At 37.1% G+C, this 24,779-nt stretch overlaps 1 protein-coding gene across 1 annotated transcript; it reads right to left on the bottom strand.

Annotated features, from left to right (window-relative positions):
• Positions 1–5,126: 5,126 nt before the first annotated feature.
• On the bottom strand, positions 5,127–16,984 carry TMEM207 (transmembrane protein 207). Its single transcript, XM_060010145.1, has 5 exons — positions 16,910–16,984; positions 15,031–15,068; positions 9,322–9,366; positions 8,138–8,280; positions 5,127–5,266 (listed from the first exon to the last, which is right to left on the bottom strand). The coding sequence occupies exons 1-5, from the start codon at positions 16,982–16,984 to the stop codon at positions 5,127–5,129; spliced, it is 441 nt and encodes a 146-aa protein (XP_059866128.1).
• Between the last annotated feature and the right edge of the window lie 7,795 nt (positions 16,985–24,779).

The following is a 24,779-nucleotide window of genomic DNA, read 5'->3' as shown; positions in this document are numbered from 1 at the left end:
TATAAATTACATTTTGTTTATCACCAAATTATATCATTTTGTAAAAGGACATTACTTTCATTTCATTTTCCTAGAACTACATTTAGTAATATAACAAAAAAATATATACTATTTTTCTAAGACGTAGTATTAAGCAGGAAGAAAAAAGCTTGTATTGTTATTTTGTACAAAATCACAAAGCAAAATGGATTTAAAAGTGAAAGATTCCTTTGGAATGTATACTCTATTTCCCTTCCTTGTTCTGATTAAAAAAATCTTTCTCTATTGAAAGTGGAGCCTTATAGTCAACACATTTTCATGGTGTCATTTTCTCTTATTCAAACCTGAAGTATTTCACATTTTGCCTTAAATATAATATTCTGGTTGAGTTTCATTTCATTGTCCAGCTGAATGCTATTCAGTCTTATCCTAGCTCTATTTCATTTCCATGAAAGATACTGAATTTTATAGTTGTCTTTTATAAAAGTTGTGCTCCTAACACAAATGAAACAAATTGGAATTACAAAACTGAAAATTAAAGGGGAACTCATGGTCAGGTAGAAAAGTAATAGACTAGACCTATAGGGTCAGTGCTGTAGGTGTCATAGACCACATAAGGAGCATATACACAAATTACCTTGCCTTTTTAGGCAACTCAAACTTACAAGTGTCACCCTCAGAAGTACATTTCAAATTTTCTAGACTCTCTGATGGCAGGTGTCTCACCTGGCGCTCAGCTTCATTGTGAGCAACAAGAGCTAAAGTACTAAATGCCTCTTTGCAAATGTGAACCTCATTATTATTCCATTCTGCTAGAGTGTGTCAAAAACCTAGCTTCATGGTTTCCCTTTAGCCATTAAATCAAATCTAGCCATTGGGCTAGAATCATGGGTAGGCTTTCATGCCCTCTGCTGGACATTCAAAGAAAAAGCTACACCCTTCAGCAGTAAGACAAACCTCCGTTTAAAAAATGAATGCTCTTTAACATGGGAAGAATAAGAAAATCTAGTCCTATCAAAATTAAAATCTGAGATTCCAGGTTAAATTGAATTTTAATGACTTACTGATGAACTAAGATGCAGGCAAAGATTTTCAGAAATGAGATGACAGAAAGGAACACAGGTTTCTTTTTTTTTCTATTTTAGATATCATGATAATCTTATAACCCAAATTAGTTTTATCATTTTGTTATTTGCAGTAGTTTTCAGTGGACCATAAAGGGCACTTGCTATGGAACTTTCAAGTCTCTGTCTGGAGGTCAAATTAAAGTAGTGGAAACTCTAGTATCATGAAAAATAATACTAACGAAGTTTATCGGAGAAATACATCCAGAACCTTGAACAATATTTGACATACAGCAGTCATTCAGTAAGTATTCTAAGACATTAAATTAAAATGTGACCCGTGATATTCGATAAAAAATCTTTGTCAGAAAATTTCTCTGAAAACAAACTATTTTCTGTCAACCCTACCCAACCGCTTACAGCCTATTCTCCTCACTTCTTCTGCAGCCCCCAAATGTAAACCAACCAACCACACACCAAGCATGAACTTTGGTTAGACTTGCACTGGCACATGCAAGTCACTTAAAAATGAGTTCTGACGGCTTCAACCCTGACTTTCACTAATGTCTTCATCAAACTCCAGCTGCTGAATCACTAGCCCTGTTTCCAGATGTGCTTATACTTTTCTATGTGTTAATTATAACTGCTGCCTGTTCTGTAACTGGAATGAATTTTAACATACGTAGCTTATAGGATATGACCAAAATCTCTTTCGTTAGACTTACATATTTGAAATAAATGTAATTATAACCCACATGCTCCGATGTTAATTTCTATAACCACTTTTGAAGATAAAAGATCATAGTGAAAAAATACTTGCGGCAGAAATTAAAAGATCAAAATAGTCTCTAGTTTTGTCTCACACTACTTAGCTATGTACCTTGAGTAGTCAATTATATTTCCAAAGCCCATTTTTCTCATCTATTAAATGAAGGCAGTGTTTTGTGCTTTTTTAAAACAGAATTTTGCTGAGATTTTCAATTATAAAAGTAATGTACACATGTTATTAATTAGAAAAATCCAAAAAAGTGAATAAAAAATAAAATCACCCATAGCTCCACCACCTAAAGACACTTATGTTTAACTTTTTTCCTTGTGATATGATTTTCTCTGTTTGTTTGCAACTGCAAAGTATAAATCTGCCAAACCTTTATTTATTTAACTTCATTTTTATTAAAGTAACACTTGCATTTAGTTTTAAAAGTCAAATAGTACTATAGGCTCATGATGAAAATCAACACATCTCTGCTCTACCTGTTCCCACACAGCATTATCTCCAAATACTATTTCTTGAGGAAATAATTTTCAACTCTTTGGCATTTTGTTTCAGATATTTCCACATGATGTACTTTACTACTATTTCTTGATTTTTTAAAAAATTTAGGTATTATTCATTGATTCCACAAAATCTGAGATTAGGATTTACTTTCTAATCCTAACCCTCATGCAAACTTTCCTCCTCTGCCTACACTGTCAATATGAATAACCCTCATTTTATAATTCAACATCAATTATTTACATTATTCACAACTTAACCATTTGGGCGGTTAATCCAACTTTTGTTTTTCATAGATTTATAATCACCTTGTTTTTTCAGTTTCTTCACTTTCCATTTACCAATTGTTAGTTTATCACCACCTTTTCATTACAGATTTTTTCCTTAATCTTACCTCTTATTCTCCTATAGCTATTCACTGTCGTGTTCTGATTGGAACTGGCTCTTCTCTGGGCTGCTTCAATGCTATCTTCCTGTAGATGAAGTTCATCATCATTCCCAAAATTCTCTTCACCTCTCTTGCCTCTAACTCTTGGGCATTTCTGCATTGGTACACCAGGAATTTGCTTGATTATTCTCAGTTTCTTTCCATAGGTCCTTTAGCATAGCGGAGAAACTTGAAACCCCAGTCAGTTATGATTTATCTATCTTTACCTATCTTAGACATCTTTCCATGTACTAAAACTTGTTGCTAATTTTCTTCATCATCTTCTTGCCACTCTCTTTGTTCTTGTGAATTAAAAAGCCCTTTTACTCCTTTACTATAATCTTCATGGGTTTAAGAAGAGAATGGATATGTTCAATCTACCATGTATAACTTAAAGTTATACAGCATTGTCAGTTGTCCCTGGCTCTTAGTCACAGTCACTTTTGTAAGGCTTCATTCCTGTCAAATTCCCATCCAGTTATTTTTGGAACTTTTGAGAACTAGTGAGCTTTACTTATAAAATTGGTTGAATACATACTAAGTTCCAGGCTGCTTTAGGGGCTTGGGATATAAATTAGTGTATAATACAAAGATCCCTCCTTCATGGATTTATGTTCTAGCAAGGGAAGGCTGACAGCAGATTATAAAGCGAATTTTACTATGCAGTATAGTAGAAGATGCTAAGTAGAAGACAATAGATGTTATGGGAAAAAGAGTAGTGTACCTGAGACAAGGAGGTGAAAGTGCTAGGGTTGGGAGAAATTGCAATGTAAAGTAGGGTAATCAGGGCAGACCTCACTGAAAAAGTGACATTCAAACAAAGACTTACAGGAGGTGAAGGCGTGAAGCAATGTTGATATCCGGGAGAAGAGTTTTGCAGGCAAAGGAACAGAAAGCGCTAAGGCTGGAAAGGTCAGATGGGGGTTGGGTACAGCCTGGCAGGTTTGAGGGCAGGGTTCCTGGAGCAAATGAGTAAGGGTGAGAGTCACTAGAAGGGAGAACTGCGAGGCATATGGGTCCTCTAGGGCCATGTGTCAAAGACTTTTGTCATTTTCTGAGTGAGATATGTTGTCATTGGAGTTTAGTTAAGGAACATGATCCTCCTTATGCTATAAGAATCCTACTCTAGTTACTGTGTTGGAAATAGAATATAGGAGGGCAAAGCTGGGAGCAAACAGACCCGTTTAGATGCTATTACAGTAATCCAGGGAAGAACTGACAGTACACGGCTCACACCAGAGATGGCGTAAGAAATGTTTAGAATCTAGAACTATTCTGAAGGTAGAGCCAAGCTAAGGCATTTCCTGATGTAGGAAGTCACATAAACGGAAAACTCAAGGCTCAAGTTATTTGGTCTGAGCACCTGGAAGCTTGCTATTACCATCAATTAAGATAGGGAAGGTTTGGATAAACATGTTTGGGAAGATATTAGGAGATAAGCTTGGTCAAAGTTAAATTTGAAAGGTATATTAGACTAACATGTGAAGATGTCAACCATTCTGTTCAACAAAGACCATATGGCGTCTGCCACGGATGTCTTTTCCTGGACCCCTTGCTCATGGCCACTGCAAAAATGTCACTTGATGATATCTCACTGCTACTTCTGTAGTTAGAGTCCTCAATGGGAATACTGATATCTATGCCAAGCGTTCTTACCATGGTTTGCAAAGAAATGCCAAGTCTTGAGGCACTGGTCTTGGGCTCTGGAGTCTGCACTCACTCATATAAAATGGGAGCCTCTGCTTCTCCACACTGTGGGATTACATGTGCCTCACAGCTTAAGTAGTCTCCTTCAGCTTCAATCAACACGTTCTCCCTTCTCAGGCTGTGACGTACAACTCCTTGAACTTTTAGTCTTCCTCTTCATTCATCCTTCACCCTTCAACTCCAAATTGTCCTTCTTCCTACTCTCTCCCCTCACCTTAATTCAAATATTCTCTTTCTGTTTCTGGGTCTGGACATGTATGCATCTCTATTTGGGTCACTGTTAAACTATGATAACTTTATTGACTCCATACTAGGGAAGAGGTCAAATTAAAATAGAGATTGAGGCAGAAAAATTTGTGATGTGTACGACAGCAAAATCCTAAACTTAATGGAAGCAACTCCTTGAGTTAAGTACTGCCTATATGAGTACATGGAGAAACTTGATTAGGAGCATAAAAGTATAAAGCAGCAGTGACATACCAAGAGTCCACTAATTTACTACGGTAACATCTCCATGCTCCAAATTCTTTTCCTACATTCATGCTTTTGTCTATTTGTCCTTTTTAGACTACATTAATTGATCTCTAGGAATTCCCACTAAATGAAAGAACTGTTCTTAAATTTTATGTTTTGGAATTAAAAATATTTCTGAGTTTCAATTAATCATCCAGATCTAAAATCGGCTTGATTTTAGAATTTTTTCATATGGAGGTGGGGGGCCTAAAGCACCAAAACATGGAACATGATACAATTCAGGATTTTGAGTTTGAAGGTGCATTCCAATTCCAGTTGGATTCACAGCTGCTTCTGTCCCTGGAAAGAGAAAGGTGGAGATATAATCTTTCTAGTCAGCATAAAACAGAAGCACATGAACTGCCTAATAAAATCTGGCATTTCTTGGATCACTGGAGCAACAGAAAATTGTTTGTTCCCTTGAGAAAAAATTTACAACCATATCACTCTCTGCCACAATAGTTTAGTCATTACACCAAGAAAATTTGCTCTCATGAACCGATTAGACCATCATTGACTAAGCCATAAAGAAGCACCTACAACTTAACAGCTGAAACCAGAAGAAATATCCCTTTTGGAAGATCAGAAGACAAGATTCCTGTAAACACTAATGGCATTTTAGCTAATGCTTCCATCATGAGATATGCAAATATCACTAGAAACATTAAAGTATTACCTCTGAACTTCATTATTTTATATGTATGCTCTGTAAACTGCAACTCACACAATTAATTAATTTCAACATCTCTATGATGAATAGTAAAAATATCAAGTTGTGAAGTTTTCAATTAAAGTATACACATGCAATAAATGAAAGGCATTCTCAAATTTTAAATTTTGAAATCAAAGCTCTTGACTTTAGATTATGCACACTACAAGCCATTATATATCAAAAAACAAACATTTTCTTCCTGAAACTGATCACCTTGAGAGATCATGCACTTATTCCAATAGTTCTTTGGGAAGTCTTCTATTAGTATTGGCTTGAAAGACTGTTTTTGAGTCACACAGGAAATCAACAGTAATATTTTATAGCCATTTCTCTCTTTATATTTTTTCTTTTATTCACAGGGGTCTTTACCTTTCTGGGAATGATTTGGCTTCTTCTTCCCAAAACAATAATAACAACCATAAATTCACCTTTAAAAAAGAAACTATACCCTTAAACTAAATCTGGCCCTTTGACTGTTTTTGTATATTAAATTGAAATAGCACAAACATGTCCATTCATTTGCATATTGTCTCTTGCTGCTTTTTCTACTATAATTGCAGAAGTGAGTCATCCCCACACGCTTGCAAAGTCAAACATATTTTGGCCTTTAATATAAAAAATGTGCTGATCTCTTTCTTAAAGGATTAAGATCCAATACCATTGAGAAGATTCCAAAGAACATGCCACAATTATCAAAATGATTCCACGAGTAGTTACATATCAGGCAATAGCTGCTTCACTGGAATCCATATGTAGATGACTCAAAGTTATTACTTTGGAGTGCATTCTATTTATTTCAAATCATGAATTTCCATAATATAATAATTCAAATATTATTATAATATGTGAAGGGTGGGACCATATTTAGAATATAAGTCTCACCTCCTGGTTCAACACTTTTCTTAAGGGGTTATTTATTTAATTGAATAATCTACTCCTAGGTTATTACACAATATTTTTACACCTCAGTTTGCTGCTGTGCCATTAAAATCTAGTGATGGTATCTACATCCATAAAAACAAGGCTAAATGAATGTAAAGTGCTTAAAACAAAGGCTGACACACATTAAAATTGATTGTCACTATTATTAGTAGTGATAATAGTATTAGTATTATTACTATATAGCAAGAACTGTACTATGCTAAGAGTATGATGCATTTTCTTTTATTTACAATAGTAGTTCCCATCTTAATGGTTATCCTATCTTAATGGTTAAATAATGATTAAATAATGGTTAAATAATGATTTAATCATTATCCTTACTGATGTTACAACACAGATGGGCTTCCCTGGTGGTGCAGTGGTTGAGAGTCCGCCTGCCGATGCAGGGGACACGGGTTCATGCCCCGGTCCAGGAAGATCCCACATGCCGCGGAGCGGCTGGGCCCATGAGCCATGGCTGCTAAGCCTGCGCGTCCAGAGCCTGTGCTCCGCAACGGGAGAGGCCGCAACCGTGAGAGGCCCGCGTACCGCAAAAAAAAAAAAAACAAACAAAAAAGTACTGAATTTTGATATTAAAACTTTTTAGTTTATTTTTACCCCACTTCCTATTTAGCTGTTAGTTTTTCCAGGACATGTCCTGCTCTGTTGAAAATCTTATGCTGATCCAAATTTCTGAAGGGCAGCTGTTAATCTCTACCAAGCACTCTTGAGGCAACTGTAGTATATAGTGCAGTGCCTTAACAGGAAAGTTTCATAACAGATGGTCTCTGGATGAGGACACTGCTTAACATGAAGAAATAAACTATCAATTGTCACTTCCCAGAAATCAGAAAATTGTCATTTTTCTATTTACAGCTGAGGCTAGCAATTACACATAACTCAAGACCATACTTTCCTCCTTTTCATACCTCTTAATGCAGACTGGAAAATAATAGGAAAGGCATGGTTTGGGGGGTGGGGTTTGGGAGCAGACAAGATCAGGATGCTGCCAATATGTCTGGGGAGAAAGGACATGAGTATTGACACTCGCCTGTCCAATTCCAGTATTTCAGGCTCTGCAGTGGCAGCAGACAATGTGTAAATTGTTGTTCAACATTACTGCAGGTAAGTGAGTCATGGAGAACTTTGTAAATGAGACTATGAACACAGGGTAGGATAGATGGATATTAAAATCCCAGAGATGCTCTTCTGTACCCTAAACCTTACCATTTACTTGGAGTGTCCAGCCCTGTGTATCTTTTCCCTTCTGCTTGTTGACTGAATGACATGTTTAGGTTCTATCCCCATACTCAACTCTGAGTCACTTCCCCAGGACACATTTTTTTTTTTTTCTTTTGGGGTCTTTTTCTTCTGACGTTTTCTCATTCAGACTCTCTCCCCAGTGCATGCCTTTGAGTCTTCAATAAACCATGTCTCATTCTATGTTTACAAATCTGCTTTTCACAGATTAGATTTTCAACTCACACAAAACTATAAGGTTTCCAGAGAGGAAGTCTAGAAGTGTGTAGATAGCTTACCATAAACAGGGTCCAAGTCTCCAACAGCAAAAACAGCCATGGTGCGTCTTCGGGGACCATTTTGGAGTTTCCTCAGCCAGCACTGGAGGCAGAAGAGCACTGCTCCACAGAGAAGAGCCACCAGGAAAATCAGCAGCAAGAACCTTATGCCAGAAGAAGAAAGGGAGGAGTGAGGTGGAGCATTCTGGGAAGTTAAGAGCTCCTGCTACTTCCCGGAAAGGGGCAAAAACTCAACAAGACTGGATACAAGCAATCTGGGAGGCCAAATTCCTTAAGCAATCCCCCACCACCACTCATACATTTTCACTGACTCTGGAATGTTCACTGAGCTTACAGGGGGTCAGTCTTGCCAGGTAATCTTAACTGTTTTCTCTTTAGAAATTGGACAGTGGTTCAAAAGAGCAGCATCTTGATTCCTTAACTCATTCATCCATTATTCCTTCCATTCAGCCATCCATTCATTCATTCAACTAGTACCTTAAGTGACCAACTAGATTTTAGATGTTGGAGCTGGGGATTCACAGGTTGACAAGACAGGGTCTCTGTCTTTGAGAAGCTAACCATCTAATTGAGAGAACTGGTAATGTTTAGTTTTGAAAATACAGAAGCCAAGATTTAGGAAGTTATAACAATCCTTTTTTGTCATATTCTGAATGGCTTTTAGGGTCAGAACTAAAATCAGTGGAGGAGTCATTTTGGGAGATTTCAAGATAAAGAACAATGATTTCACCTTTAAAAATATCCAACTTGGGAATAAATTATTATTCTTAAAAATAGTAAGTTCCCGGGCTTCCCTGGTGGCGCAGTGGTTGAGAGCCCGCCTGCCGATGCAGGGGACACGGGTTTGTGCCCCAGTCCGGGAAGATCCCACATGCCGCGGAGCGGCTGGGCCCGTGAGCCACGGCCGCTGGGCCTGCGTGTCCGAAGCCTGTGCTCCGCAACGGGAGAGGCCACAACAGTGCGAGGCCCGCGTACCGCAAAAGAAAAAGAAAAAGTAAGTTCCCTGTCATAGGAAGTGTTTAAGTAAACACTGGCCAACAACCTGAAAGTGATGTTTCTGTTGATCCACATGGTCCCTAAAGTTTTCTTATGCTCTATGATTTCATATTCTATCTCAATTATTTAGGAAAAGGAGTGTCATATACCACTAAAGGTTTTATAACACAAATTGAGGGTGTCCTTACCAGATATACCAGCCATTTGTGTACTGATCTTTATAGTTTGTGCACCTGGTAATGAAGGAAGAGCAGTTAGTGCTGGACCTCTAGAGGGACAAGGATTATTCTTCTGGACCGTAGTATTTGTTCTGACCACACTTATTTCCTCAACAATCACCTATCCACTGCACCCCCCATAATTACACAAATGTTTACTGGATGTCCACTTCATTTAAGGCACTGAGAATACAGGTAAATGTGAAACTGTCAGATATGTAAGCAGATAATTGCACTGTAATAGGCTTGATTCTAGAGTTATGAATACTGTTGTGCATTGAGAAGGTAGTGACTATCTTTTCAGGGCTAACATGTCATAGGTGTTAGGCATTAGGCAGATAACCATTGCAGTATTCTGTTTATTCAGAGACCTAGAGTTTTTCAAAATGCGAATTCTCCAGGGAAATTTCATAATCTCTATTATCCTTTAATATCTTGGTAAGGAAGATATTACTAAACCAGGCCTGTAGACTGGTTGGAGAAAAAAATTAGAATAAAAGTAAAATGGGTGTGTGTGGTCACACATACCATTTACCAAGGAGTTAGAAGTTGATCTTCCATTAGGATGGTTAAACCATTTTTGTATCTAGGCACAACTCAGTCATTCCTGGGTTTAGGTTAAAAAGATGACACAAAAACAAAGTTCACAGTGTAATTTTCAGGAGGTTTAACTCCCCAGGGATAGACACTCAAGTGCTATTCATTCCAGAGTCCCTCACTATATCAGACACGGGCACTAAATGTATGTCTGCTGATGGACTTTTTTCACACCTTAGTGTATGGGCCGCTGTTAAAGTATTCTAGCATTAAATAGTGGAAAACCGTTCATCACAGCCTGATAAACTTCTGAGATAGAGCTGTACTTAATCATGTCTTCTTCGGCCATTGTTAAAATAATACTTAGTACTTTTCAGCTTGAAAGCATTTTTAAATGTCAGCTAATTTATTGCTCTCAGCATCTCTAAGGAAGCAGTGTGTCATGTTTATTATTATACTAGTCAGAAATGACTTTTTAACATATGTGAAGTATCAACTTGAAAATTTTACCACAAACATTTAAGACAAATGTCAGTCACCCAGAGGACAAGACTTTTTTGTGTGTGTGCACCTAGAGGGTTTAGCCAAGTATATAGGTACAAATGGCAGGGGGGAAAATGGCAGCTGAAGTATAAATTTCAAAAACATCCTAAAACAAGTGATCATCAATAAAGGATTATAAAGATAATTAATGGAACATCCTTATAAAGGAATATTATCCATTTATCAAAGAGAATTTATATTTATAATTAAACAGAATAATACAGAGAACTCAATTCTACTTTGTATATTTTCTTCTATGTAAATACAATGATTTCACTACATAGGTATTATACAGTTAGTATGTGTACATATATACCAAATTACTAACAATGCTTGCTTCTCCTGAAGATGGTATTGTGAGGCACTTTATATTTTCAGTATTTCTATATTCTTTGAATTTTTATAATGTACATACATCACTTTTGTAGTCATAAAATTTTTACATAGTATATTATAAATACAAAAAATCTTTAAAATGTAGTATCCCACTTTAAAGATGTATGTAGAGAAATACTCCTGGTGTCCTGGCTCAATAAAACAGCTCAAGGTTCTTGGTTTTGAGTCTTGAAATCTAAGCTTATGACCAGAAAAAAGTATGGATTGCTTTATCTTCCTCCATACATAAATCTCTGCTTCTCTCCTTTACATTTAAAAATAGACCATATACTTATTAAAATGTCAATTCTAAATATTAACTACCTTATGTCATTTCTTTTTGACACTCAATAAGTGTCAATTATTGAGTGGCTCTTATTGAGCCACTCAATATTTTTTTCAAGTGCTAACAATTATCCAAACTTATTTACTTTACTTCCTTTTTCTGACCCTGTGCACACACTGGTGAAGTTACTGATATGCAATAAAATGGCCAGGAAGCAGTTAGCTGGAGAAATGCAAAGTGGTCATACAATTTCACAACTGCAGGCTCCTTTAGGATCATTTATTTCACCTTAGGATTTTGCACACTGTGTCTACTCACAGTGGGAAGGGAAATGGGAGGTCACTACCTGACCAAAGAACTTAAACTAGAATAGAGGTCTTCTGACTCCATGTGCCTCCTTCTTCACCATTGTTTCCATGTCTTTTACAAGTTCAGTTTTTAAACAGAAATTTTTTGAGTTCTTAAAAAAAATTAAAAGTGTCTGAACAATATCAGTATTTTAAATATTTAAATTTTAGGTGCAAGATCTTCAGTGTAGAAAAAGTTATTTACTCAGAGATTTACTTATGCTTGATCAAATTGGGATGGGGATGCCAAAAAGATAAAAAAGAAATCCAGGAGAAGTGAGAGCTGACTATAACGTTTAAGGAAGACATTTCCAATAATCAGAGCTCTCTAGAAGTAGGTGTCGAAGGAGATAATTTCCGTCCCTTCCAGAACAACCAGTGCCCTACTTTGATGTATGGAGATAATTCCTGCTCTATAGGGATGGTTAAACTAGTTGATCTTAATTGTTTTTTCTCAGTGCTGAGAATCTGTGGACCTAAGATTAACTGCAAATTCATTACTTGGATAAATAGAAGAAGAGTGCAAAGTTGTTTCATTGGCTCCTCTACTAGAATTATCCATAATTTCCTGTGCTGGGCATTCTTCTAAACCAGTTGTATAACTTCATGTGAATTAACTCACTTTCAAACTTAAAATGCTATAAAGTGGGGTCACACTATTATAATCCTCACTTTATAGTTGAGACAATTCAGTCATAAAGAGATTAAGTAACTTGTTCATGATAAGATGGCGGAAGTGGCAGAGGCAGGCTTTAAACCCAAATGGTCTGGCTGTGGAGTTCATGTCTCTTACCACTATGCAGCATTGTAACTGGGGAGAGGAAAATTCATCTCTAGCCTCATATTACTATGTGGACTACTGTCTGAATGGATTCAATATTCTGTGTTCCAAAATGCTTTAAGAAAATATTAAAAATACAAAAAAAAATTAGAAATGAGAGCACAGAGAGTAGCAGACAAAGAGAATAAGCCAAAAGTGAGATCAGTTTGTAAACTGAATGTAGTAAATCTAAGCTTTCTAGCAATTAATAGGATGAAAGAAAGAACTGGTTATATAGTATCCTCTAAAATGAACAAAAACAGGCAGCATTATTCACCAAATGCACAACTATTCCAGCTATAGAAATGACAGACAAATTCAAACTATGGGGCTTCATAAAGAGGCTGTCTTTAACAACAGGAGCAACGTTTCCCACAGTACTCTTAGAATAAATGCAATAATAAATTTCATGGGTCCTTTCTGTAAAAATTACTCTTAACAGAAGCCGGAATGCAATTCAGCTACAATAATTTGGGGGAGGGACAGGTGCCAAATCATATCATCCGGAGACCAGTGGCCTGACCTAATTAATCTGGGGTGGGTAAATTGTACAGTACCCAAAAGGATGGTTGGATTGTGTACCCCTAGGTATTTCACCAGGTGTGTAATTTTATCTAAATATTGGACATGCAGTGTGGATTTGTAGTGAAAATCCCAGGCTCAGGAATCAGTCATAGGCCCAGATGCAAGCTCTGCCTTTTACTTGTTTACTCTTGAACAAAATACTTAACTTCCCCAAGCCAGGTAATATGGTAGACTATCATCAGCAATGTATTAATGCAATTAATTTACAGAATCCCAGATGTGTATGATTTTATTTATGTTTTGTAAGATACCCTATTTATGTACATACATGTACATCAGTGTACGTGGTTATTTCTGGGGAAGGGAAAAGATTAAAGGTGTAATTTTTCAGAGGGACTCTGACGTGTTTGATTTCATACACTAAATTACTTATAATATCTAAATTATACACAAAAAGTCTAGCAATGCATTCTTTATACTAAAAATGCAGTTATAAAAATAAATTGATTGGCAGCCGCATAGCACAGGGAGATCAGCTCCATGCTTTGTGACCACCTAGAGGGGTGGGATAGGGAGGGTGGGAGGGAGACGCAAGAGGGAGGAGGTATGGGGATATATGTATACATATAGCTGATTCACTTTGTTATACAGCAGAAACTAACACACCATTGTAAAGCAATTATACTCCAATAAAGATGTTAAAATAAATAAATAAATAAATAAATTGATCAGGTTAGAGCAGAAAAAAATTAGTCTTGTGCTGGAAAGAAAATGTAAATAGAACTAATAATAGATCCCACAAACACCTTCCTGTGTTGGCAAAATATTTGAAATATTGTGTCTGCCTTCAATACATTTACTTACCTTATATGAACTCTCCACAAAATCAGCCACTTTCTTACCTTTTCTGTCTTAATTTTCTGTTAATTTGCATTATATTTGAGGTGGTTTCTTGTTTTTATTCAAAAGCCATGATATTAAATAATGACTAATATAACAGACATTTACATGCAAAATGATGTACCAAAAAGTTTGTACCTAAGTACTAATTTAAGTCCTGCAATTAATTTGGTACTCTCTTTGGGCCTCAATTTCTTCACCCAAAAAAAAGGCCAGTAGCCTCAGTGACTCTAAAGTTAGCTTATAAAGTTCCTCAATACCATATTCTCCTGTCATGTTGATTGGGGAATTAGATTCAACATTTCTGATCCTTTCCAATTATGAATTTCTTTATTCTATTATTCTGGGTCAAAGGCAGAAGACGAAAGGGCAAGATGAGACAGCCATGAGGTCCAAAGTTAGGTAAGCACACCAATAGTCAAAAGTCCATTATGTCACCAACACCAGAAGACAGAGAAAAAAGCAAGTCCAAAATCAAGGCAAAGAAACAGCAATGGAGAGCCATGCAGTAGCTGAAAGAGTGGCACACATTTAACAAGCAGATGATCAATAATGGGAGGATCCATCAGAAATAGGTGAAGGATTCCAGGGCCAAGGAAAGCAGCCCACCCAGCATGGCCTCATAATCTGGAGACAATGCCCGGAGACCCCGGCCTTGAGCGTGACAGTCAATGATAAAAACAGCTAGCTGGCAGTGAGGGCTGCTCCCAGGAGAAGATAGGGCTTGGCAGAAGTGCTTTCTGACACTTGCACAAAGTCTCAGTACATTACAGTTATCGTTAATCATCAGCAGCTCTATTAATGGCACCTTCTCCCCATCTCCCAAATAGAATTCTGAGAAGAATTAAGCCTACAGTACGAAAAGTGAGAAAATAGTGTCAATTATTCACATAACATATCAAAAGCACTTTGAAAGGTACACATAATACAGGTTAGATCTTTGGTAGTTTGCTTATATTTGAAACCAGATTACCCAGAAAACTGTCTCCCATCATCCCTGTGAGTTACACAGGTGGATGGAGTCATAGAGGAAGTCATGATTCTTTCATGAACTTTAAGGACACTTAAAACTTCAAGTGTGGAGAATGCAGTGAGCAAAAATACCTAGAAATCAACTAGGCCCCTTATTTATTTAACAAAACTGATCACAATGAAAGTGCATCTTTTCTGCTTTTAGAAAAATTGAGCCATTTGCATTTAAAAGCAATTTACTTTTTATTTTTCTTGCATGATTATAATGATCGTTTGAAACTCAGTTGGGGCTTCTCAAATGACTTGAGACATTTTTATTCTTTGAATTTTGAAAATGCTGAATAGAACCATAGAGCCTCTTGCTATTTACTTACATTTCATTTTCTTCACATGGTGAGTCCGATAGCACCAACTGAAACACATGTTTAGAACAATGAAATCCAAACATTTCATGTCTAATCCTTTAATACAGTGCCTAGATAATTTTTTTGCTTGTTTTTCTGTTTTAATTAAAAGCTCCGCAGCAGAGTCTATTGGTGCAAAGAATTGTAATTGAAAAAAATCTCTGGGTAGATTCTCCAGCTCAGCAGTGACAGGAGATATATACTGGGAGCCAGATTCCTATCCTACACACCGCCATAGGTGGGTGTGAAAACACTTTGTTTTTTCTATAGGCAGATTTTGCTTTATCTAAAGAGCTTTTGTGCACCTTGCATTTTTCTTTGTTTTCACATTTTAGCTAGAGGAAGGAGTTTCATTACTTGTGAATATTATTTTCACGCAAAGGAATCAAGTTCCCTACATGAAAACTGAAGCCCATTCCCTTAGCGTTAGTGGATATTAAATACATGAACGAAGGAGGGAGTGATTTTAACCTGCTCTAAGGCTAAGGTCAACCTACGATCCATTGACATTCCTGTTGAGATTTACATTTTTCTTTTTATCAAAGAAGAGGGGAAAACTAATAACCTTGATTGCTTTGTTTTAAAAGACCCAAACCGTAAGTATTCTAACACAATTTTCTTATCCTCTGTGTCGAGCCTTATAGGTTACAATAACTCATGTCACAGAGGAAAGAAAGTGCTCCTGTCCAGAGGACTTGCTTATAGGTTTGTCTTTCTCTTGAACTGAGACCATTTTCATGTACAATGAGAAAAATTGTTGAATATTATTTATATGTAGCCCTAAACACTGTGTTGATGAGGTCTGTGAAGTATTTATTTTCCTGGACCCTACATACAAATATCAATACAAGTAAGAAGTTACAAAATTTAAAATCATAGACTTGGAAATTTTGCATGAGATAGGTTTTCTTTCCCTTAATCCCAAACTCATCTTCTTCAGCACCTCATATTTATTCCACCAAGTTTGTCTGGGCAAAGAGATTTGTGGAGTTGCAGATGGAGTCATGAATTGGCCATCAGAGAGCGTGGTAATGAACAATTTATAAGCACAGAAAATGAGTTGCACTCTCTTTTGCTAGAATGCTGCAAATAGACTTGCATACTAACTGACAGGAAAATGAACGTTCAAATTTTGTCCATAAAGAAAGTTTATTTATGAGCAGATGAAATCATTTAGGATCCAGCTTAACAGATAAACAAATAAAGCCAGCATTTCACTTTCAAGTCACTTCCTTGAAACCCTAGCAAGAAGTACACAGTGTTACATTATTACCACCTCACTTCCAATGTAAGACTTCACAGTTATCAAAAAATGGGGAGTGAAGTCTTAATATATTTCATACCTAAATATTTCAGATACACTGCATTCAAGAAACACAGATACAGAAATGCAGGGATAAGTCAGAATGAGATACTAGAGCAGAGGAATCAAAATAGACTCTAAGATGGTTCTGTCTGCACTGTTCAGCACTGAAAAACTGTTGAGCCTCAAGTATGGCTTTGGGCAACAGTAAACATACCTTAAATTAATCCTGCCACAGCATTTTATGTCAATAACACTTCTGATTTTTAAAAATTTTACAGCATAACAAAGTTAAAAAAATATTAATCACATCATATTTCAATAGCAATAGAACTAAATAAAGAAGACATAGGACTAAGGTCATAAACCATTTTGTTATCTGTATGTTTAACCAATATATATAATGCCCTAAGATTCTGGTAACACATTCTTAAAGGAAATCTTCTAACTGTCGGAGTCATTGTTACCCAAACCACAAATCTATAACAAATCAGATCCTTAGAGTAGTAGCTTTGAAAATCTTTTCCCAGAAAGAGAGATGGTTACCTGGAATAGTGGCAAACACAAGATTCCTGTTTTTGAGACCATCGAAGTGACACTTAGAAGTCTGGATCTCGACATAACTTAAAGGACAAGAGGCTCAAAGATAGTGGTTTGCTGTCTGTGTTTATCTCCGTCTTTCTCAGAACGTGTTAGCTTCTCAATAAGTTCTGCTTCATGCCGGGGCACTCATTAATGCTGGCTCCTTGTGACTGGTAAAGTGCCTGCCAGGAGCTGGAATTTTAGGTGCAAGCTCACAGGTACTGAAAGTTCAAGGATTTCAGTTTAAGCTCAGAACACTGATAATGTTTCTCAAATCCTTAAAAGCCAGGGTAATACATGCTGACCTGCAAAACTAGCTGGCTGCTGAAATAACTTACAACATTCAACTGCATGTTTTTATTCCAGGGTACTTCTGGGTTGTTTGTTTGTTTGTTTTGTAGATTTTTTTTTTGGAAAATTTATGTTTCCTTCCCTTTGTTGGTCCTCTTTGCTCTTCTTTTCCAAAACATTATTTTCAGTCCCAGGTGTAACCCAACCTTGGACATAAAGCTTTCCCCTGTCTCATAATAATTGCAGCTTACTTTTAAACAGAGTGTATTTCAATATATATATAAATGAAAGAACTCCAACACAACTGCCAACAAAAAAGTTACCAAAAATATCAAAGGAAGTTCTGAAAAAGAACTAAAGAGGCACTAAACTACTATATATTAAGACATTATAAAAGCATAAAAATTGGTACTGACACATGTAAACAAAAAGACAGATGGAACAGAATAGAGTTCAGAAATGAATTAAAATACACATAGAGATTTATTTCAACTACCATTTTATTCTATTTTTTAACATCGTTATTGGAGTATAATTGCTTTACAATGGTGTGTTAGTTTCTGCTGTAAAACAAAATGAATCAGCTATATGTATACATATATCCCCATATCCCCTCCCTCTTATGTCTCCGTCCCACCCTCACTATCCCACCCCTCTAGGTGGTCACAAAGCACTAAGCTGATCTCCCTGTGCTATATGCTGCTTCCCACTAGCTATCTGTTTTACATTTGGTAGGGTATATATGTAAATTCCACTCTCTCACTTCATCCCAGCTTACCCTTCCCCCTCCCCATGTCCTCAAGTCCATTCTCTACATCTGCATCTTTATTCCTGTCCTAACCCTAGGTTCTTCAGACCATTTTTGATTTTTTAGATTCCATGTATATGTGTTAGCATATGGTATTTGTTTTTCTCTTTCTGACTTGCTTCACTCTGAATGACAGTCTCTAGGTCCATCCACCTCACTACAGGTAAATCAATTTCATTTCTTTTTATGGCTGAGTAATATTCCATTTTATATATGTGCCATGTCTTCTATATCCATTCATCTGTCGATGGACACTTAGGTTGCTTCCATGTCCTGGCTATTTTATATAGAGCTGCAATGAACATTGTGGTACATGTATCTTTTTGAATTATGTTTTTCTCAGGTACATATACCCAGTAGTGGGATCGCTGGGTCATATGGTAGTTCTATTTTTAGTTTTTAAGGAAACTCCATACTGTTCTCCATAGTGGCTCTATCAATTTACATTCCCACCAACAGTGCAAGAGGGTTCCCTTTTCTCCACACCTTCTCCAACATTTATTGTTTGTAGATTTTTTGATGATGGCCATTCGATGGTGTGAGGTGATACCTCATTGTAGTTTTGATTTACATTTCTCTAATGATTAACGATGTTGAGCATCCTTTCATTTGTTTGCTGGAAATCTGTATAGCTTTTTTGGAGAAATGTCTATTTAGGTCTTCTGCCCATTTTTGGATTGGGTTGTTTGCTTTCTGATTTTGAGCTGCAATAGCTGATTGTATATTTTGGAGATTAATCCTTTGTCAGTTGCTTCATTTGCAAATATTTTCTCCCATTCTGAGAGTTGCCTTTTTGTCTTATTTATGGTTTCCTTTGCTGTGCAAAAGCTTTTAAGTTTCATTAGGTCCCATTTGTTTATTTTTGTTTTTATTTCTATTTCTCTGTGAGGTGGGTCAAAAGGGTCTTTTTGTGATTTATGTCACAGAGTGTTCTCCCTATGTTTTCCTGTAAGAGTTTTATAGTGTCTGGTCTTACATTTAGGTCTTTAATCAATTTTGAGTTTATTTTTGTGTATGGTGTTAGGAAGTGTTCTAATTTCATTCTTTTACATGTAGCTGTCCAGTTTTCCCAGCACCACTTATTGAAGAGGCTGTCTTTTCTCCATTGTACATTCTTGCCTCCTTTATCAAAGATAAGGTGACCATATTTACATGGGTTTATCTCTGGGCTTTCCATCCTGTTCCATTGACCTGTCTTTCTGTTTTTGTGCCAGTACCATACTGTCTTGATTACTATAGCTTTGTAGTATAGTCTAAAGCCAGGGCACCTGATTCCTCCAGCTCCGTTTTTCTTTCTCAAGATTGCTTTGGCTATTTGAGGTCTTTTGTTTTTCCATACAAATTGTGAAATTTTTTTCTCTAGTTCTCTGAAAAATGCCAGTGGTAGTTTGATAGGGATTGCATTGAATCTGTAGATTGCTTTGGGTAGTAGAGACATTTTCACAATGTTGATTCTTCCAATCTGAGAACATGGTATATCTCTCCATCTGTTTGTATCATCTATAATTTCTTTCATCAGTGTCATAGTTTTCTGTATACAGGTCTTTTGCCTCCTTAGGTACGTTTATTCCTAGATATTTTATTCTTTTTGTTGCAATGGTAAATGGGAGTGTTTCCTTAACTTCTCTTTCAGATTTGTCATCATTAGTGTATAGGAATGCAAGTGATTTCTGTGCATTAATTTTGTATCCTGCTACTATACCAAATTCATTGACTAGCTCTACTAGTTTTCTCATACATTCTTTAGGATTCTCTATGTATAGTATCATGTCATCTGCAGACAGTCAGTTTTACTTCTTCTTTTCCAATTTGGATTCCTTTTATTTCTTTTTCTTCTCTGATTCCTGTGGCTAAAAATTCCAAAACTATGTTGAATAATAGTGGTGAGAGTGGACAACCTTGTCTTGTTTCTGATCTTAGTGGAAATGGTTTCAGTTTTTCACCATTGAGAATGATGCTGGCTGTGGGTTTTTCATATATGGCCTTTACTATGTTGAGGTAGATTCCCTCTATAACTACTTTCTGGAGGGTTTTTTTCATAAATGTGTGCTGAATTTTCTCGAAAGCTTTTTCTGCATCTATTGAGATTATCATATGTTTTTTATCCTTCGATTTGTTAATATGGTTTATCACATTGATTGATTTGCATATATTAAAGAATCCTTGCATTCCTGGGATAAACCCCACTTCATCACGTTGTATGGTCCTTTCAATGTGCTGTTGTATTCTGTTTGCTAATATTTTGTTGATATATTTTGCATCTATGTTCATCAGTGATATTGACCTGTAGTTTTCTTTTTTTGTGACATCTTTGTCCAGTTTTGGTATCAGGGTGATGGTGGCCTCGTAGAATGAGTTTGGGAGTGTTCCTTCCTCTGTAATTTTTTGGAAGAATTTGAGAAAGATAGGTGTTAGCTTTTCTCTAAATGCTTGCTAGAATTCACCTGTGAAGCTATCTGGTCCTGGGTTTTGTTTGTTGGAAGATTTTTAATCACAGTTTCAATTTCAGTGCTTGTGATTGGTCTGTTTATATTTTCTATTTCCTCCTGGTTCAGTCTCGGAAGGTTGTGCTTTTCTAAGAATTTGTCCATTTCTTCCAGGTTGTCTACTTTATTGGCATATAGCTGCTTATAGTAATCTCTCATGACCCTTTATATTTCTGCAGTGTTGGTTGTCACTTCCCGTTTTTCATTTCTAATTCTATTGATTTGAGTGCTCTCCCTTTTTTCCTTGATGAGTCTGGTTAATGGTTTATTGATTTTGTTATCTTCTCAAAGAAACAGCTTTTAGTTTTACTGATGTTTACTATTGTTTCCTTAAGATATTTTTCATTTATTTCTGATATGATCTCTATGATTTGTTTCTTTCTGCTAACTTTGGGTTTTTTCTGTTCTTCTTTCTCTAATTTCTTTCGGTGTAAAGTTAGGTTGTTTATTTGAGATTTTTCTTGTTTCTTGAGGTAGGATTTCATTGCTATAAACTTCTCTCTTGGAACTGCTTTTGCTGCATCCCATATGTTTTGGGTCTTTTTGTTTTCATTGTCATTTGTTTCTAGGTATTTTTTGATTTCCTCTATGATTTCTTCAGTGATCTCTTGGTTATTTAGTAGCATATTGTTTAACCTCCATGTGTTTGTATTTTTTACATATTTTTTCCTGTAATTGATATCTAGTCTCATAAAAGTGTGGTTGGAAAAAATACTTGCTACTATTTCAATTTTCTTAAATTTACCAGGGCTTGATTTGTGACACATGATATGATCTATCCTGGACAATATTCCATGAGCACTTGAGAAGAAGTGTATTCTGTTGTTTTTGGATGGAATGTCCTATAAATATCAATTAAGTCCATCTTGTTTAATGTGTCATTTAAAGCTTGTGTTTCCTTATTTATTTTCATTTTGGATGATCTGTCCATTGGTGAAAGTGGGATGTTAAAGTCCCCTACTATGACTGTGTTATTGTCAATTTCCCCTTTTTTGGCTGTTAGCATTTGCCTTTTGTATTGAGGTGCTCCTATGTTGTGTGCATAAATAGTAACAATTTTAATATCTTCTTCTTGGATTGATCCCTTGATCATTATGTAGTGTCCTTCTGTGTCTCCTGTAATACTCTTTGTTTAAAAGTCTATTTTGTCTGATATGAGAATTGCTACTTCAGCTTTCTTTTGATTTCCATTTGCATGGGATATCTGTTTTCCATCCCCTCACTTTCTGTATGTGTCCCTAGGTCTGAAGTGGTTCTCTTGTAGACAGCATATATACAGGTCTTGTTTTTTTTTTTTTTTTTTTTTTAATTAGCCAGTGTATGTCTTTTGGTTGGAGCATTTAATCCATTTACATTTAAGGTAGTTATCAATATGTATGTTCTTATTTCCATTTTCTTAATTGTTTTGAGTTTGTTATTGTGGATCTTTTCCTTCTCTTGTGTTTCTGTCTAGAGAAGTTCCTTTAACATTTGTTTTAAAGCTGGTTTCGTGGTGCTGAATTCTCTTTGCTTTTACTTGTCTGCAAAGATTTTAATTTCTCCATCGAATCTGCATGAGATCCTTGGTGGGTAGAGTAATCTTGGTTGTAGGTTTTTCCCTTTCATCGCTTTAAATATGTCCTGCCACACCCTTCTGGCCTACAGAGTTTCTGCTGAAAGATCAGCTGTTAACCTTATGGGGATTCCCTTGTATGTTATTTGTTGCTTTTCCCTTGATGCTTTTAATATTTTTTCTTTGTACTTAATTTCTGTTAGTTTGATTAATACATGTCCTGGTGTGTTTCTCCTTGAATTTATCCTGTATGGGACTCTCTGAGCTTCCAGGACTTGATTGACTATTTCCTTTCCCATATTAGGGAAGTTTACGACTATAATCTCTCCAAATATTTTCTCAGTGCCTTTCTTTTTCTCTTCTTCTTCTGGAACCCCTATAATTTGAATGATGGTGCATTTAATGTTGTCCCAGAGGTTCTTAGACTGTGCTCAGTTCTTTTCATTCTTTTTTCTTTATTCTGTTCTGCAGTAGTTTTTTCCACTATTTTATATTCCAGGTCACTTATCTGTTCTTCTTCCTCAGTTATTCTGCTATGGATTCCTTCTAGAGAATTTTTCATTTCTCTTATTGTGTTGTTCATCATTGTTTGTTTGCTCTTTAGTTCTTCTCGGTCCTTGTTAAACATTTCTTGTATTTTCTCCATTATATTTCCAAGATTTTGGACCATCTTTACTATCATTACTCTGAATTCTTTTTCAAGTAGACTGCCTATTTTCTCTTCATTTGTCTGGTCTGGTGGGTTTTTACCTTGCTCCTTCATCTGCTGTGTGTTTCTCTGTCTTCTCATTTTGTTTAACTTACTCTGTTTGGGGTGTCCTTTTTGCAGGCTGCAGGTTCATTGTTCCCGTTGTTTTTGTTGTCTGCCCTCAGTGGTTAAGGTTGGTTCTGTGGGTTGTGTAGGCTTCCTGTTGGAGGGGACTAGTGCCTGTGTTATGGTGGATGAGGCTGGATCTTGTCTTTCTGGTGGGCAGGTCCATGTTTGGTGGTGTGTTTTGGGGTGTCTGTGGCCTTATTATGATTTTAGGCAGCCTCTCTGCTAATGGGTGGGGTTGTGTTCCTGTCTTGCTAGTTGTTTGGCTTGGGGTGTGCAGCACTGGAGCTTGCTGTTGATTGAGTGGAGCTGGGTCTTAGCATTGAGATGGATATTCCTGGGAGAGCTCTTGCTGATTGATATTATGTGGGGCCAGGAGGTCTCTGGTAGTCCAGTGTCCTGAACTTGGCTCTCCCATCCCCGAGGCTCAGGCCTGACACCTGGCTGGAAGAAAAGGGAGAAAAAGTAAAAAGAAAGAAAAGAAGAAGAAGAAAAGGGAGAAAAAGAAAAAAGAAGAAAAGGGAGAAAAAGTAAGGGAGAAAAGAAAAGAAAAAGAAAAGGGAGAAAAAGAAAAGGGAGAAAAAGTAAAAAGAAAGAATGAAAAAAATAAAATATAATGCAGTTACTAAAATAAAAAAATTAATTATTAAAGTTAAAAAGAAAAAAGAGAGCAACCAACCAATAAACAAATCCACCAATGGTAACAAGCACTAAAAACTCTACTAAAAAAAAAAAAAATGGACAGACAGACCCCTAGGACAAATGGTAAAAGCAAAGCTATACAGACAAAATCACACAAAGAAGCATACATATACACACTCACAAAAAGAGAAAAAGGAAAATATATATATACAAAAAATAAAGCAAGAAAGCAAACCCCAAGTATACAGTTGCTCCCAAAGTCCACCACCTCAGTTTTGGGATGATTTATTTTCTATTCAGGTATTCCACAGATGCAAGGAGATTGATTGTGGAGATTTAATCAACTGCTCCTGAGGCTGCTGGGAGAAATTTCCCTTTCTCTTCTTTGTGTGCACAACTCCTGGGGTTCAGCTTTGGATTTGGCCCCATCTCTGCATGTAGGTCACCCTCTGGCGTCTGTTCTTCACCCAGACAGGAGGGGGTTAAAGGAGTGGCTGATTAGGGGCTGTGGCTCACTCAGGCACGGGGGAGGGAGGGGTACGTTAGTCATAATTGGAACGTGTGGTGAGCCTACGGCAGCAGAGGCCAGTGTGATGTTGCACCAGCCTGAGGCACGCCATGTGTTCTCCTGGGGAAGTTGTCCCTGGTTCACAGGACCCTGGCAGTAGTGGGCTGCAAAGGCTCCCGGGGGGGAGGTGTGGATAGTGACCTGTCTTGCACACAGGCTTCTTGGTGGCTGCAGCAGCAGCCTTAGTGTTTCATGCCCATATCTGGTGTCCACGCTGATAGCTGCGGCTCACGCCCGTCTCTGGAGCTCATTTAGGCAGTGCTCTGAATCTCCTCTCCTCGTGCACTGTGAGACAATGTTCTCTTGACTCTTAGGCAGGTCCATACCTTTTCCCGGACTCCCTCCAGGCTAGCTGTGGTGCACTAGCCCCCTTCAGGCTGTGTTCATGCCGCCAACCCCAGTCCTCTCCCTGCGCTTCGACTGAAGCCCAAGCCTCAGCTCCCAGCTCCCGCCCACCCCGGCGGGTGAGCAGACAAGCCTCTCGGGCTGGTGAGTGCTTGGCGGCACCGATCCTCCGTGCGGGAATCTCTCCACTTTGCCCTCCGCACCTCTGTTGCTGGGCTCTCCTCCATGGCTCCAAAGCTTCCCCGCCCCTGCACACCCCCTGTCTCCACCAGTGAAGGGTATTCCTAATGTGTGGAAACTTTTCCTTCTTCACAGATTTCTCACTGAA

The sequence above is a fragment of the Delphinus delphis genome, chromosome 4 (assembly GCF_949987515.2).
Source record: "Delphinus delphis chromosome 4, mDelDel1.2, whole genome shotgun sequence".
Classification (NCBI taxonomy): domain Eukaryota; kingdom Metazoa; phylum Chordata; class Mammalia; order Artiodactyla; family Delphinidae; genus Delphinus; species Delphinus delphis.
This window is presented reverse-complemented; position numbering and strand designations above follow the sequence as displayed.

What these genes read in the sequence shown, in the direction of transcription:
- TMEM207 (XM_060010145.1), bottom strand. Translation starts at nt 16,984, where the DNA reads ATGTCGAGATCCAGACTTCTAAGTGTCACTTCGATGGTCTCAAAAACA. An exon ending in TGTGTTTGCCACTATTCCAG is followed by an intron (nt 15,069 to 16,909) that starts GTAACCATCTCT and finishes CATGTGTTTCAG; the next exon opens with TTGGTGCTATCGGACTCACC. An exon ending in ACAAATGGCTGGTATATCTG is followed by an intron (nt 8,281 to 9,321) that starts GTAAGGACACCC and finishes TTCTGGCATAAG; the next exon opens with GTTCTTGCTGCTGATTTTCC.